General features: G+C 43.9%; 2 protein-coding genes across 2 annotated transcripts in view; one reads left to right on the top strand and one right to left on the bottom strand.

Annotated features, from left to right (window-relative positions):
* SASH1 (SAM and SH3 domain containing 1) overlaps nt 1-15,724 on the top strand; it is a 285,981-nt gene that overhangs the window by 57,103 nt on the left and 213,154 nt on the right. The gene's annotated exons all lie outside the window — the stretch shown is intronic.
* On the bottom strand, nt 6,429-14,092 carry LOC112622137 (60S ribosomal protein L36a-like). The gene is made up of 2 exons (XM_025381397.1): nt 14,016-14,092; nt 6,429-6,866 (listed from the first exon to the last, which is right to left on the bottom strand). Exons 1-2 carry the CDS (start codon nt 14,090-14,092, stop codon nt 6,470-6,472), a joined length of 474 nt encoding a protein of 157 aa, XP_025237182.1. The 3' UTR covers nt 6,429-6,469.

Below are 15,724 nucleotides of genomic sequence, written 5' to 3'. Positions count from 1 at the left end.
AAGACTCCGTCTCAGGAAAAAAAAAAAACAAAAATAAGCATAAGTGCGGTATGACTCAAGAATGGCAAATGGGAGGGCAGCAGGCTGGAGGGATCAGATCACGAAAAACTGAGGGGAAAAGTGGTAGAAAATCATTTAAGGATTCCTTTGTAGTCAGGACACATCTCTGGCCCAAACTGCTCTCCTAGTTCTAGATTATCCATGAGCTGTGGACATGGTTATTCCAAAAACAGTTAAAATTCCACACAGGTCAAACTGGATTCATTCTTTTCCCTCTCAAACCTGCTCCCATATGTGTTCCCTGCCTCAGTGAGTAGCATTGTCCCCTGCCTGGTTGCACAAGCCAGAAACCTGACATTGGCCTTGATTCCTTCCTTTTCTCCAACTCTGCCATCCAACAAATCACCCAGTCCTTCCAATTGAGTTTGGCAATGTTCTCAGATTCTTATTCTCCATTCCAGCCTTATAGCCATTGCTCATGGCTGTCTTCCTCCAAGTTCTTAGCTGCAGAAAAAAGTAGATTCTTTAGTGTTTTTTTTAAAAAAGATATTTATTAAGATACATAGATGGCTTGAATTGTTGGGAAGACTAAAGAAATAGACTCTGGGTTGAACTTTCAGGAATAATGCAATTCTATTTTTTATTTTTATTTATTTTTATTTATTTATTTTTTTTTTGAGACGGAGTCTCGCTCTGTCCCCCAGGCTGGAGTGCAGTGGCACAATCTTGGCTCACTACAAGCTCTGCCTCCCAGGTTCATGCCATTCTCCTGCCTCAGCCTCCCGAGTAGCTGGTACTACAGGTGCCCGCCACCACGCCCGGCTAACTTTTTGTATTTTTAGTAGAGATGGAGTTTCACTGTGTTAGCCAGGATGGTCTCGATCTCCTGACCTTGTGATCCGCCCGTCTCGGCCTCCCAAAGTGCTGGGATTACAGGCGTGAGCCACCTCGCCCAGCTGAATAATGCAATTTTATAGTGTGACTAACAGTCCTAGTTAGCCTGAGTATGAGGACTTTCAGAATGTGGGATTTCCAGTGCTAAAACTGTGGTAGTTCTGGTCAAACTAGGATGACTGGGCACCCCAAGTCTACTAACTCACCCGGAACTGGGCCACCAATGCCTCTGCTGCCATGAGGCAGCCTCCAAATCAGGAAGCCAGTGCTGTGGGATCATGGTGCTTCTGCTTCCATCTGTGCCAGCCACATGTGCACTGAGCCACTCCCTGGTTACCAACAAAAGCCTTAGGCGAATGTGTTAACTTGGTAGAACCTCAGTTCCATCCTTGACCTCTGTATTAGTCCATTCTCACTCTGCTATGAAGAACTGCCCTAGCCTGGGTAATTTATAAATAAAAGAGGTTTAATTGGCTCACAGTTCCGCATGGCTGGAGAGGCCTCAGGAAACTTACAATCATGGCAGAAGGGGAAGGAAACACTTCCTTGTTCACATGGTAGCAGGAATGAGAAGTGCAGAGTGAAGTAGGGGAAAAGCATCTTTTTTTTTTTTTTTTTTTTTTTCCCAAGACAGAGTCTCACTCTGTTACCCAGGCTGGAGTGCAAGTGGCACGATTTCAACTCACTGCAACCTCTGCCTCCCGGGCTCAAGTGATTCTCCTGCCTCAGCCTCCCAAGTAACTGGGTTTACAGGTGCATGCCACCACACCCAGCTAATTTTAAAAATACTTTTAGCAGGGTTTCACCAAGTTGACCAGGCTGCTCTTGAACTCCTGACCTCAGGTGATCTGCCCGCCTCAGCCTCCCAAAGTGCTGGGATTACAGGCATGAGCCACTGCGCATATATATATATATATATATATATATATATATATATATATATATATAATTTTTTTTGAGACAGAGACTCACTCTGTTGCCCAGGCTAGAGTGCAATGGTGTAATCTTGGCTCACTGCAACCTCTGCCTCCCGGGTTCAAGCAATTCTAGTGCCTTGGTCTTCTGAGTAGCTGAGATTACAGCCATCGCCACCATGGCCGGCTAATTGTTGTATTTTTAATAGAGACGGGGTTTCACCATTTTGGCCAGGCTGGTCTTGAACTCCTGACCTCAAGTGATCTGCCTGCCTCGGCCTTCCAAAGTGCTGGGATTACAGGCATGAGCCACTGTGCCTGACCGCCATATTGCTCTTATCACAGTAACTGTTAAGTCATAATTAGATTTTATTATGCACTTGGATTACTACTCATCTTTCTTGCTTGAAAGATAAAAGGGGGTGGAGTTAGAGCAATGCTTGCCACTAAACGGGGCATACATAATAAAATCCTCCCTCCGAGCTTGGCATACAGGGCCACACTGGTTACTGCTTCCTACTTCCACCGTCACATCCTGCGCTCCACACTAGGACTTTACAATCTTTAACATCTCCAGACTTTTCCCTTTGCCTAGAAAATCTTTCCTTTCACTTCCCTTACTGGCTGGTGAAACTTGTGCCCCTCAATCCCTTCGTAGGGGGCTCAACTCCTTCATGAGCTCTTCTTGTTCCACATCATGTTGGCCATTCTCTCCTCTGAGCACCTCTTTATGGAGTATATATGCCTATTATTTACTTTTCTATCTCTCTTACTAGGCTAGTTGATCCAGAACTCCAGACCTGGCACATGTCAGACATAATTGGTACTCAATCAGTATTTGTTACATGGAGGAATGAATGAATGAATGAATGAACATACAATAGAAATCTCTATAATGTACACTGGTAGAAGAAAGATTAGTCAAAATTATGGAATATGTTTAAATCACACAAAAAGTGGCTGGGTGCAGTGGCTCACACCTGTAATCCCAACACTTTGGGAGGCCAAGGTGGGCAGATCACCTGAGGTCGGGAGTTCGAGACTAGCCTGGCCAATGTGGCAAAACCCCATCTCTACTAAAAATACAAAAATTAGCTGGGGGTGGTGGCACACTCCTGTAATTCCAGCTACTCTGGAGGCTGAAACAGGAGAATCACTTGAACCCAGGAGGTGGAGGTTGCAGTGAGCCAAGGTCGCACCACTGCACTCCAGCCTGGGTGACAGAGCGAGACTCTGTCTCAAAAACAAACAAACAAACAAAAAAAAAAAACACAAAAAGTAAACTGAGTGGTAAATTAGAGAATTATATGTGAAGTGTTTTATGGCACTTTTTTGTTTAAGGGATGGGATCTCACTTTGTTGCCCAGGCTGAAGTGCAATGACTACTCACACATGCGATTAGAGCACACTGCAGCCTTGAACTGTTGGCCTCAAGTGATTCTCCAGCCTTAACCTCCCAAGTAGTTGGGACTACAGGTGTGCTGTGCCTGGCTAGTTTATGGCACTTTTAAACAGCTTTAAACAATTACTTTCTTATGTAGGTTAAACACCTTCTCAGTTCTCTTCAAGTTATATCCTATTAATTTAATTATCAGTTAAAAATAGTGAGGCTGGGCCAGACATGGTGGATCACACCTGTAATCCTAGCACTTTGGGAGGCTGAGGTGGGCGGATCACGAGGTCAGGAGACAGAGACCATCCTGGCTAACATGGTGAAACCCGGTCTCTACAAAAAATACAAAATATTAGCCAGGTTTGGTGGCAGGTGCCTGTAGTCCCAGCTACTCAGGAGGCTGAGGCAGGAGAATTGCTTGAGTCCAGGAAGCAGAGGTTGCAGTGAGTCGAGATCAGATCGTGCCATTGCACTCCAGCCTGGGTGACAGAGCGGCAGTCCATCTCAAAAATAAAAAATAAAAAAAATTTAAAAAATTTAAAAAAAATAGTGAGGCCGGGCATGGTGGCTCACACCTGTAATCCCAGCACTTTGGGAGGCAGAGGCAGGTGGATCACAAGGTCAGGAGTTCGAGACCAGTCTGGCCAACATGGTGAAACCCCATCTCTACTGAAAATACAAAAATTAGTCAGGCACAGCGGTGGGCACCTGTAATCCCAGCTACTCAGGAGACTGAGGCAGGAGAATTGCTTGAACCCAGGAGGCGGAAGTTGCAGTGAGTTGAGGTCGTGCCACTGCACTCCAGCCTGAGTGACAGAGCAAGACTCCGTCTCAAAAAAAAAAAAAAAAAAAAAAAAGTGGCAAAACCTGTGATTACTTTTGCACCTAGTAAGCTTCGTCCTGCTCCTGTTTCTCAGCACAAAAGTAAAACTTACCCAGCCTGGGATGAATTACCATAAATTGTGATTAGTTGGTCTAAATTAAAGTAGATTTATGTATTGATTTACCAGTGAATGATTGATTTGTACCCTTGCTATCATTTATCTTTACATTATTATAGAAGAAAATATTCCATACAAATGTTTTACTGTTTTTATTGGTTTTGGTTACTAAAAAGTAGCTCTTTTTTGAATAATCTTTATGCTGCTGCTGAAGAATTCTTCAGCACATGAGGATCTGTATTTTTCATCTTTTTTTCTTTCATGTGTGTTCCATTCAGATCAGGAAATTGACATTTCAGCTTAGAAGACTTAGGCCAGATGTTAGTTTGCTGGCTGAAAGATGGATTTCCTGCCCCAATAGGTGACCTCTGAAAGCAAAATAGGCTTTTTCTTAATGGATAGACTGTCCAAATGACCTCATTTCTAGAACAAGGGTTCTTTGTTAAGTGTCTCTTTGCTATTGGAATCAACATCATCTGATTTTTGAGAACATTCATGAGATAACTAGCACCTAGTTGTTTCATTTATAAGGCATAGGAAAAAAATTATGCCTAGACAATCCATTTAAAAAAGAATTGTGTTCATTGAGAGGGAAATGGTGCAGAAAATCCGGTGCCTGCTCACCCATATTAATAATGTCTTTTAGATTTCAAACCTCATTCAGGCCAGCATTAACCATAGGAGCAGAGCATGTTATGTACTTCCCTTAACGGAGGATTGTTTCACTAAGCTTGACCAAGGCACTATTTAAAGAAGTAACCGGCCGGGCGCGGTGGCTCAAGCCTGTAATCCCAGCACTTTGGGAGGCCGAGACGGGTGGATCACGAGGTCAGAAGATCGAGACCATCCTGGCGAACACGGTGAAACCCCGTCTCTACTAAAAAATACAAAAAACTAGCCGGGCGAGATGGCGGGCGCCTGTAGTCCCAGTTACCTGGGAGGCTGAGGCAGGAGAATGGCGTAGGCCCGGGAGGCGGAGCTTGCAGTGAGCTGAGATCCGGCCACTGCACTCCAGCCCGGGCGACAGAGCGAGACTCCGTCTCAAAAAAAAAAAAAAAAAAAGAAGTAACCATGACCCCAGTGTCCTGTCACTTGTAGCTTCTCTCTCCATATGTGAGAAACTCATTGAGACATTGCCACGGTGCCACCTCTTTTGATGAGTTCTTCATAGAGTTCATTTATTTATATCTTCAATTGTATAAGGCAGCTCAGAAAAACTGAGATAACTAAGCCTTTATGTGTGTGTGTGTGTCTGCGCATCCGTGTGTGTCACAAAAAATGCAATTAGAAGGAAAGTACTCTGGAGAGGAACATGGCCTTCAACAACAGGGGCGAGTCCATATGACTTACTGTACTTGGTAAGGAGAAGAGTTAGATGGCGTGAGAAGAAAGATATATGTTTCTGAGATTCTGAAACAATGGAATTTTACAGCTGAAGGAAAAGTTGAGTTTTCTGTCTTTTTTTTTTTTTTTTCAGGAACAGGAATGGGAGTGTCTCTTTGTAAGGGCTGGCAGATGAATTTTACTAGTATAAGAATCATGCTCCTTCTGATACAAAAGTGTTGGCATTTCCATGAAAGACAGAGAACAGACATAAAGAGGGTTAACCTCAGGGCTCCACCATGCATCTGGCACTCATGGGTCTTCCTCAAGTAATTACCTGGTAGATCTGTGACTTAAAAAATGAGTAGTAAAAAAGGATATCGAACTTTCCTTTATAATGACTCAACACATACTTTTCCCAGAATGTTATATTCAGCTCACTGCCTTTTTTAAAAATACTCATGCAAATGTCATTAATCATACATGTGGTGGTGTTGTTTACCCAAAGTATTGTGCAAGCATACATCAACTCTGGATAAGACTGTAATGATCTTCTGTTTCCTGGGATGAATTATGTGAGTGAGAATCTTTTGTTCTATGCACGTAACATGATGGCATCTCAAAGAAGCAGAGCAAGAGTTTTAACCGGAGCTTTAAAATGTGTTGAAAAAAAGTATTTTCCATAACCATGTTTAAGAGCATGAGAGACAGCCAAGTGGACATTCCCATAGGGTAAAATTTATTAGAAGACAAGATTGATAAATCAGTTTGGTTAGTGGATACTTCCCAGCTGCACTTTTAAGTCTTTTCTTGCATAACTAGGAAACAGTTAACAATTTCTGGTCTCTTATTAACACATTCCCTTTTATTTTTACTTTTTAATTTAATTTAATTTATTTATTTATTTGTTTATTTTGCATAAGAATATCACTATTTTCCCTCAGATAGTTTTTCTAGGGCTTCAACATTTTCTCTTCAAAATCAGAAGAAAAATATCCCAAAGTTTAGAACTGGATCACTTGGCCCTTTCTCTTCTTATCTCCTCCCAGTTCAAAATGCTTGCATGTCTTAATGGCCAGCATCCTCTTGGATCTGCGGTTAGGCTCAACACATTCCAGCCTTAGCACAATCTTCTTTGTGGTCTTAGCCTTCTTCGGGAAAATTGGCTTTGTCTGCCCACCATAGCCACTCTGCTTCCGATCATAGCGCCTCTTTCCCTGGACATACAAAGAATCCTTGCCCTTCTTATACTGTGTCACTTTGTGAGGCTGATGCTTGCCACACTTCTTACAGAAGGTTCTTCGGGTTTTAGGTACGTTGACGATCTTTGCAGCAGGGCTGTTGTCTATATGATGAAAGTGAGAAACGGCGTCCGACACCCTGGCGTTGCGCAGCTCTCGCCTAACAGGAAAGGCTTTTTTATTTTTTCTGAGACGGAGTTTCCCTCTTGTCGCCCAGGTTGGAGTGCAACGGCACGATCTCGGCTCACTGCAACCTCCGGTTCAAGCGATTCTTCTGCCTCAGCCTCCCGAGTAGCTGGGATTACAGGGGCCCGCCACCACGACCGGCTAATTTTTAAATTTTTAGTAGGGACGGTGTTTCGCCATGTTGGCCAGGCTGGTCTTGAACTCCTGACCTCGGGTCATCCGCCAGCCTTGGCCTCCTAAAGTGCTGGGATTACAGACGTGAGCTACCGCGCCCGGCCCCTGTTTTATTTTTTGTATCTCCTAAGCAAAAAAAAGAGAAATAGCAGGAAGTGTGATTCTAAAGATCATTTCCCTCCGTGTTTCCTTTTTTTCTTCTCCTGTCAGGTGGCTTTCATATAATCTTACCGTTCTCTGTAGGAGAGGCGGTTCTCATCTTAATTCAGGAGTAACTTGATGGTGAGTTGAAGTCTCTTGGTTCCTGCCTTAAACAGTATGGGATGCAATTCACAGAGCCCACTTTTTTGATCCTCATGGGCATCTGTACACATCTCGCCAGAAATTTGCTTCTTGTCTATAATGTGTTACCAAATTTTTCCGAATCTTCATAGTTCAGAATTACAAGTGGCTTTAGAAATCATCTAGTCTGACCCTGCTGTGTATAATAAAATACCTGTTGTGGTATTATTAATGGAATAATTCCCAGGCAGAACTTGTTTTTTGGTTTATTTGTTTGTTTATTTGTTGTTTATTTGTTTGAGTCTCGCTCTGTCACCCAGGCTGGAGTGCAATGGCGCGGTCTCGGCTCGCTGCAACCTCCGCCTCCCGGGTTCAAGCGATTCTCCTGCCTCAGTCTCCCAAGTAGCTGGGATTACAGGTTCCTGCCACCACGCCCCACTAATTTTCAGTAGAGACAGGGTTTCACCATGTCGGCCAGGCTGGTCTCTAACTCCTGACCTCATGGTCCGCCCACCTCAGCCTCCCAAATTGCTAGGATTACAGGTGTCAGCCACCGCGCCTGGCCAGAACTTGGTCTTCACATAGCATCAACACAGATGAAAATCTAACTGGCTATTGCCTATCAGAGTAGAACAAAAAATTTCAGAGAAAATTTTGCTAGCTTTGTGGCAAAACTTGAATTGCAGTGGTACAATCAGGGCTCATTGCAGCCTTGACCTCTCAGGCTCAGGTGATCCTCCCACCTCTGTAGCTAGGACTACAGGGACATACTATAGTGCCTGGTTAATTTTGTGTAGAGATGGGATCTCACTTTGTTGCTCAGGCTGGTCTAGGACTCCCAGGCTCAAGTGATCCTCCTGCCTCAGCCTCCCAAAGTGCTGGGATTACAGATGTGCGCCCCCCTGCCCTACCCAGCCCAGAGAAAAGGATTTACATCCCCACAGCCTCACTTGGTTTATTTCCTTTCTCTCCGTGGCCTATTCTGTCTGCATTCTGTTTTAATTTCTTTTTAGTTTGCTCTTAGCTCTTCTCCCACTTCTTTCACCAAACACTCCTTGATGAAGGGCTTTTTAACGGGTAATGCTTTAGCATGGGCTTGGCTCACCTGTAAGGCATTTGTGGAAAAAAAAATGGTGTGAATCTGTGACAGGGAAAATGTTTTAACATACCAGTCTTTCCTTGAAGTCAGTTCCCCCAAGGCATTGTGGAATGCCCCACATAGGAGTGCCAGAAAGGATTGCTGACTGTAGGCAAAAATTAAATGAGCTTATCTACTTTCATTGCTCAATTTCAGCAACAGTGAGTATGGTGAAAAATAAATTGGAATATTTATAATCTTTCAGATTTAATCTCTGCTATAAGCAGAAAATGTGTTGTTGTCGTCTGTAACAAATAACAAGTATTTAAATGAAAATGTGTTCCTAAAACATATGCTATTCTTAGGGAAAATGCATTTTAATTTCAATATTTAATTGTCTGCCCTTTAAAACCAAGTATCTCAAATCCAACAGAGCTTAAAAAAAAAAAAAAAGATAAAACCAAATATCTCCAAATATCTGATTTCTTCATTAACTTGTCTCATGATAAGTTAGTTATTTTGCCAGCGGGTTTTTAAAAATAATCTACAGGCCTGGTGAGGTGGCTCATGCATGTAATTCCAGCACTTTGGGAGGCTGAGACAGGCAGATCACCGAGGTCAGGAGTTCGAGACCAGCCAGACCAACATGGTAAAAACCCGTCTCTACTAAAAATGCAAAAAATTAGCTGGGCTTGGTGGCATGCATCTGTAATCCCAACTACTTAAGACACTGAGGCAGGAGAATCCCTTGAACCCAGGAGGTGAAGGTTGCAGTGAGCTGAGATCGTGCCACTGCACTCCAGGCTAGGCGACAGAGCGAGACTCCGTCCAAAAACTACATGAATAAATAAAAATAAAAACAATCCGCTGGCATAGATTTTTAATACACTGTATTCTATTTTAAAATTTTACATTTCCTCAGCTCCTCTTCCTTACTCTGACGTACCTATAGTCTGCAGGGGCTTTCAAATTTGAGCACTAATCACTATCCTCCGGGGAACTTGTTAAAAAAACAGATTACTTGCTTTAGCCCAAGGAGTTCGAGACCAGCCCAGGCAACATAGGGAGACTCTGTGTCTACAAAACAATAATAATAATAATAATAAAATTAGCCAGGTATGGGGGTGCATGCCTGTAGTTCCAGCTACTTGGGAGGCTAAGGTGGGAGGATCCCTTGAGCCCAGGTGTTCAAGTCACTGCACTCCAGACTGGGTGACAGAGGGAGACCCTGTCTCAAACAAACAAAAAATAAAAAAACAAATTGGTGGTTCGACTCCCAGAGTGACTCAGTAGAAGTCTTGAGGTGGAGCCTGGAAATTTGCTTTTGTAACAAATTCCTTGGTGATGCTAATGATTGAGTTGTAGGTGTGTATTTTGAGAAGCACTGCTCTAGATAAAATATCTTTGTTGTTGTTGTTGTTGTTGTTGAGACAGAGTGTCACTCTGTCGTCCCGGCTGGAGTGCAATGGTACGATCTCGGCTCCCTGCAACCTCTGTCTCCTGGGTTTAAGCAATTCTCCGGCCTCAGCCTCCTGAGTAGCTGGGATTACAGGCATGCACCACCACACCTGGCTAATTTAGTAGAGATGGGGTTTCTCCATGTTGGTGAGGCTGGTCTCAAACTCCAGACCTCAGGTGATCCACCTGCCTTGGCCTCTCAAAGTGCTGGGATTACAGGCATGAGCCACTACACCAAACTAGATAAAATATCTTTTTTTTTTTTTTTTTTTTTTTTTTGAGATGGAGTCTTACTCTGTCGCCCAGGCTGGAGTGCAGTGGCACGATCTTGGCTCACTGCAAGCTCTGCCTCTTGGGTTCAATTGATTCTCCTGCCTCAACCTCTCGAGTAGCTGGGACTACAGGCGCCTCCCACCACGACCGGCTAATTTTTTGTATTTTTAGTAGAGACGGGGTTTTACCACGTTAGCCAGCATGGTCTTGATCTCCTGACCTCGTGATCTGCCCACCTCGGCCTCCCAAAGTTCTGGGATTACAGGCATGAGCCACTGTGCCTGGTGATAAAATATCTTAAGAGATGATAGCAGTGTGGTCTTCAGTGGTGGTAATGGAGGTGAAGGGAAGTGGATGACTTCGGCCTAGTTTAAGAATTTGAGGCTGGGCACAGTGGCTCATACCTGTAATTCCAGCACTTTGGGAGGCCGAGGAGGGCAGATCACCTGAGGTCAGGAGTTCGAGACCAGCCTGGCCAACATGGTGAAACCCCATCTCTACTAAAAATACAGAAATTAGCCAGGTGTGGTGGCACGCACCTGTAATCCTAACTACTCAGGAGGCTGAGGCAGGAAAATCACTTGAACCCGGGAAGCAGAGGTTGCAGTGAGCCAAGATCACACCACTGCACTCCAGCCTGGGCAACAGAGCGAGACTCCATCTCAGAAAAAAAAAAAAAAAAGAAAAGATAGCCAGGCATGGTAGCAGGTACCTATAATTCCAGCTACTCGGGAGGCTGAGGTAGGGAGAATCACTTGAACCTGGGAGGCGGAGGTTGCAGTGAGCTGAGATCACACCACTGCACTCCAGCCTGGGTGACAGAGTGAGACTCCATCTCAAAAAAAAGGAAAAAAAAAAAGACTTTGAGGTCGGGCATGGTGGCTCACGCTTGTAATCCCCGCACTTTGGGAGGCCGAGGCAGGTGGATCACCTGAGGTCAGGAGTTTGAGACCAGCATGGCGAACATGGTGAAACTCTGTCTGTACTAAAAATACAAAAATTAGCCAGGTGTGGTGGCGTGTGCCTGTAATCCTAGCTACTCGGGAGGCTGCGGCAGGAGAATCATTTGAACCGGGGAAGCAGAGGGTGCAGTGAGCTGAGATTGCACCACTGCTCTCCAGCCTGGGCAACAGAGCAAGAAGCAAGACTCCATCTCAGGAAAAAAAAAAAACAAAAACAACAACAACAAAAAAAAACATTAGCCGGGCATGATAGTGGTCACCTGTAATTCCAGCTACTCGAGAGGCTGAGGCAGGGAGAATTGCTTGAACCCGGGAGGCAGAGGTTGCAGTGAGCCGAGATCGTACCATTGCACTCCTGACTGGGCAACAGAGTGAGATTCTGTCTCAAAAAAAAAAAAAAAAAAAGAATTCAAATCAGCAGGGCTTACCTGTGGTTTAGATCGCAGTGATGGTGAGGGAAGGGAAGGATGAAGTTGGTAGTTTGAATAAATGAATGGATATATCCGAAGACTGAAGCAAGAAAGGAGCAGGGAGGGAGAGTTGGATCACGGTGGGAAATCATAAATTCCATTTGAGGAATGTTAAAGTTTCACTGAAATACATCTAAACCTCAGCTCAATGCCTGGCAGAGAGTAGATATTCCATAAATGATGACAGCAATGGTTATTGCTGCTATTGCTACCTTTACTATGAAAACTGAAGCGTCCTAATCACCCCGCCCCAGCCGAGGTAAACTCCCAGCTCCATTCCTCAGCAGTGGCATTCCAGAGCTGGAGCTGACTCTTTTGTATGATCACAGAGACCTAGGTATACACAAGGAAATTTCCAATGTATAGATGTAGCCTCACTGGATGAGTGGTGGGGGAAGGAAAAGCAAAAAGAGGGTAAAAAGAGAAAGCTTATAATGATGAATTATAATTCATCAAGGTGCCTGTGTCATCACAGATAACCTCACAACAACTGTATCAAATAGGTGGAATTTTCCCATTTCACAGATAAGATAACACCCAATGTCTTATAGAAACTTGAATAAAAATGGAAACCTAGCTTTGTCTTGACCTCATTACAGTTGTGCTTTCTATCATGAAACTGTATCTTTTTTTTTTTTTTTTTTTGAGATGGAGTCTCACTGTTGTCACCCAGGCTGGAGGGCAGTGGCAAGATTTCGGCTCACCGCGAGATCCCCTGTTTAAGAGATTCTCCTACCTCAGCCTCCCGAGTAGCTGGGATTACAGGTGCCCACCACCACACCAATTAAATGTTTTTGTATTTTTAGTAGGAACAGGGTTTTACCATGTTGGCCAGGCTGGTCTTGAACTCCTAACCTCAGGTGATCTGCCCACCTCGGCCTCCTAAAGTTCTGGGATTACAGGCATGCGCCACTGTGCCCGGCCCTGAAAGTATATCTTTACTGCTGTTAAAGAGGTAAATGCAGGCACGATAAACATTTTAAAAGAGTTTATTTGAGCAAACAACATTTCATGGACTTGATAGCTTTAAACCAGAAGTGGTTCGGGAACTCCACCAAGAGAATCTATGGGGAGGCTTTTATAGGACAGACACAGAAGTAAAGCAAAGAAAACATTTGATTGGATACAATTATACAGTTGCCTTATTTGATCGATCTCCTGTGAAAGTTCATAGTTATAAAAGTTTGTTGGCTACTTCTGATTGGTTGAGCTTAAGTCCTGTTTTTCTTTAACACAGGCATTTCTAAGAGTTAGCTCAAGTTAAGTTTTCCTTATGTGTGCAAATCAAGAAAGGTTGAGTTCACTTATAAGGTCTAAGTGGTTTAGTCTTCTCAGGATTACTCAGGCCTCATCTCTATTTTACCTTACTTTAACCATGCCCAGCAGTAAACTAGTTAGGTTTCTTAAATTGACATAATGACCTAAATAGGCTGAACCTATACTCTAAATACCCCAGAACTTGTAGACTAATGCTTTTTAACTTTTGTAATTCTGGCCCACAGTAAGAACAAGGTTTTGTTTTGTTTTGTTTGGGACAGAGTCTTGCTCTGTTGCCAGGCTGCAGTACAATGGCGCAATCTTGGTTCACTGCAACCTCCGCCTCTCAGGCTCAAGTGATCCTCCTGCCTCAGCCTCCCGAGTAGCCAGGACCACAGGTGCCCACCACTACATCCAGCCAATTTTTTTTTTTTTTTTTTTTTTGAGATAGAGTCTGTCTCTATCACCCAGGCTGGAGTGCAGTGGCACGATCTCGGCTCACTGCAAGCTCTGTCTCCTGGATTCAAGACAGTCTCCTGCCTCAGCCTCCCGAGTAGCTGGGACTACAGGCACCTGCCACCAAGTCTGGCTAATTTTTTTGTATTTTTAGTAGAGACAGGGTTTCACCGTGTTACCCAGGATGGTCTTGATCTCCTGACCTCATGATCTGCCCACCTCGACCTCCAAAAGTGCTGGGATTACAGGCGTGAGCCACCGTGCCTGGCCCCTAATTTTTGTATTTTTTATAGAGACGAGGTTTCACCATGTTGGCCAGACTGGTCTTGAACTCCTGACCTCAGGTGATCCCCTTGCCTGGGCCTCCCAAAGTGCCAGAATTACAGGTGTGAGCCACTGTGCCTGGCCCTAAGAACAAGTTTTTACAAAGCAAGCCAGTGTAAACATTTATCTGTATATGTGTGTGTATATGTATATATGTGCTGTACATTTATCTGTGCAACAATATCATGGAGACTAATTTTCAATAAGTAACAGAGATTGCTACATTATCAATATTCTCAGTGAATGCATTGTGGTGATAGCTTTCACTCATTTGTGACAATAAATGTTTATTATAAGCCACAGAATTGATTCTGAAATCAACTTGTGGGTCTCTACTAGAAGTCTAGAAAAATCTTCTACATCACTTTCCTTGGAATTCACTCACCCACAGCAGGATGATTTCAATGAGCTGGATGAGATTCCTGACGGTAAGAGAAAAAGGGAAGTAGGATTCCGGTATACCCATCTTCAATGGAGTATCTACACTTCCCTTCCTTGAAGAACTTTGTGGGAATCAAATGGAGTATGATACAAATGAAAGGACTTTTAAAAAAATCAGTTTGGGTCTGGTGCAGTGGCTCACACCTGTAATCCCACCACTTTGGGAGGCTGAGGTGGGCGGATCACTTGAGGTCAGGAGTTCGAGACCAGCCTGGCCAACATGGTGAAATCCCGTCTCTACTAAAAATACAAAAATTAGCCTGGCGTGGTGGCATGCACCTGTAATCCTAGCTACTGGGGAGACTGAGGCATGAGAATCACTCGAACGCGAGAGGCAGAGGTTGCAGTGAGCCAAGATCATGCCACTGTACTACAGCCTGGGCAACAGAGTGAGACTCCATCTCAAAAGAAAAAAACAAAAAGATGTTAATATAAATCAGTTTGTTCTTACTTTAATTCTGCCCCACATAGCTGTGTTCACTTGGACTCATCATTCAAGTTCTCTGGAGCCCACTTCCTCATCTGTAAAATGAAGGATTTGACCTAGATCTTTTTCAAGGCCCTTTTCCATTTCCATGGGGTAGAATTCTAATATAAAACGTTCTTGGTAAATGATACCCTATATGACTCTGAAGTTGTGATGATGATGATGATGATGATGATGATGATGATGATGGCGTTGCTTTATAAGGAAATGACAACTTTGTTAAAAAGCCCCTGAAGGGGCAGGAGCCTTGGCTCATGTCTGTAATCCCAGCACTTTGGGAGGCTGAGGCGGGTGGATCACCTAAGATCAGGAGTTTGAGGCCAGCCTGGCCAACATGGTGAAATCCCATTGCTACTAAAAATCCAAAAATTAGCCAGGCATGGTGGCAGGCACCTGTAGTCCCAGGTACTCGGGAGGCTGAGGCAGGAGAATTACTTGAACCTGGGAGGTGGAGATTGCAGTGAGCCAAGATCGGGCCACTGCACTCCAGCCTGGGCAATAGAGCCAGACTCTGTCTCAAAAAAAACAGAGATAAAAAGCCCCTGAAGGAACTTTTAGCAGAAAGGACTGACAAGTGACATTAACTAAAAGAGAAAAGAGTCAATCTTGGGAGTGGTAATCAGATCATGTTGAGTTAACACATGGAAATTGGTAAGTAAAAATTAGCTGGGACTACAGGCCACCTGCTGCCACGCCCAGCTAATTTTTGTATTTTTAGTAGAGACGACCATGTTGGCCAGGATGGTCTCAAACTGCTGACCTCAGATGATCCTTCTGCCTTGGCCTCCCAAAGTGCTGGAATTACAGGAATGAGCAACCACGCCCAGCCTCAAATTTCACATTCTATGTATAGGCATCAACATTTCTCCAAAAACATTATCTCATTTCCCTATCCATTAAGAAGCACCAGGAAAAACATGGTAAATATCTAAAATAGGTTGATTTCTATAAGTGCCAAAATGCTGGCTAAGGTTTAATTGTATCTATCTATCTATCTATAGATATATAATTATAAATATAGATACCTATATAGATATCTATATAGATATATTTTTTGAGATGGACTCTCGCTCTGTTGTTCAGGGTGAGTGCAGTGGCACGATCTCGGCTCACTGCAACCTCCACTTCCCAGGTTCAAGTGATTCTCCTGCCTCAGCCTCCCAAGTAGCT

This window comes from Theropithecus gelada, chromosome 4 (assembly GCF_003255815.1).
Source record: "Theropithecus gelada isolate Dixy chromosome 4, Tgel_1.0, whole genome shotgun sequence".
NCBI lineage: Eukaryota > Metazoa > Chordata > Mammalia > Primates > Cercopithecidae > Theropithecus > Theropithecus gelada.
The sequence above is the reverse complement of the archived record's forward strand: the minus strand, read 5'-3'. Positions and strand labels throughout refer to the sequence as shown.

What these genes read in the sequence shown, in the direction of transcription:
- LOC112622137 (XM_025381397.1), bottom strand. Translation starts at nt 14,092, where the DNA reads ATGGGTATACCGGAATCCTACTTCCCTTTTTCTCTTACCGTCAGGAAT. An exon ending in CTCATTGAAATCATCCTGCT is followed by an intron (nt 6,867 to 14,015) that starts GTGGGTGAGTGA and finishes CTTTCCTGTTAG; the next exon opens with GCGAGAGCTGCGCAACGCCA.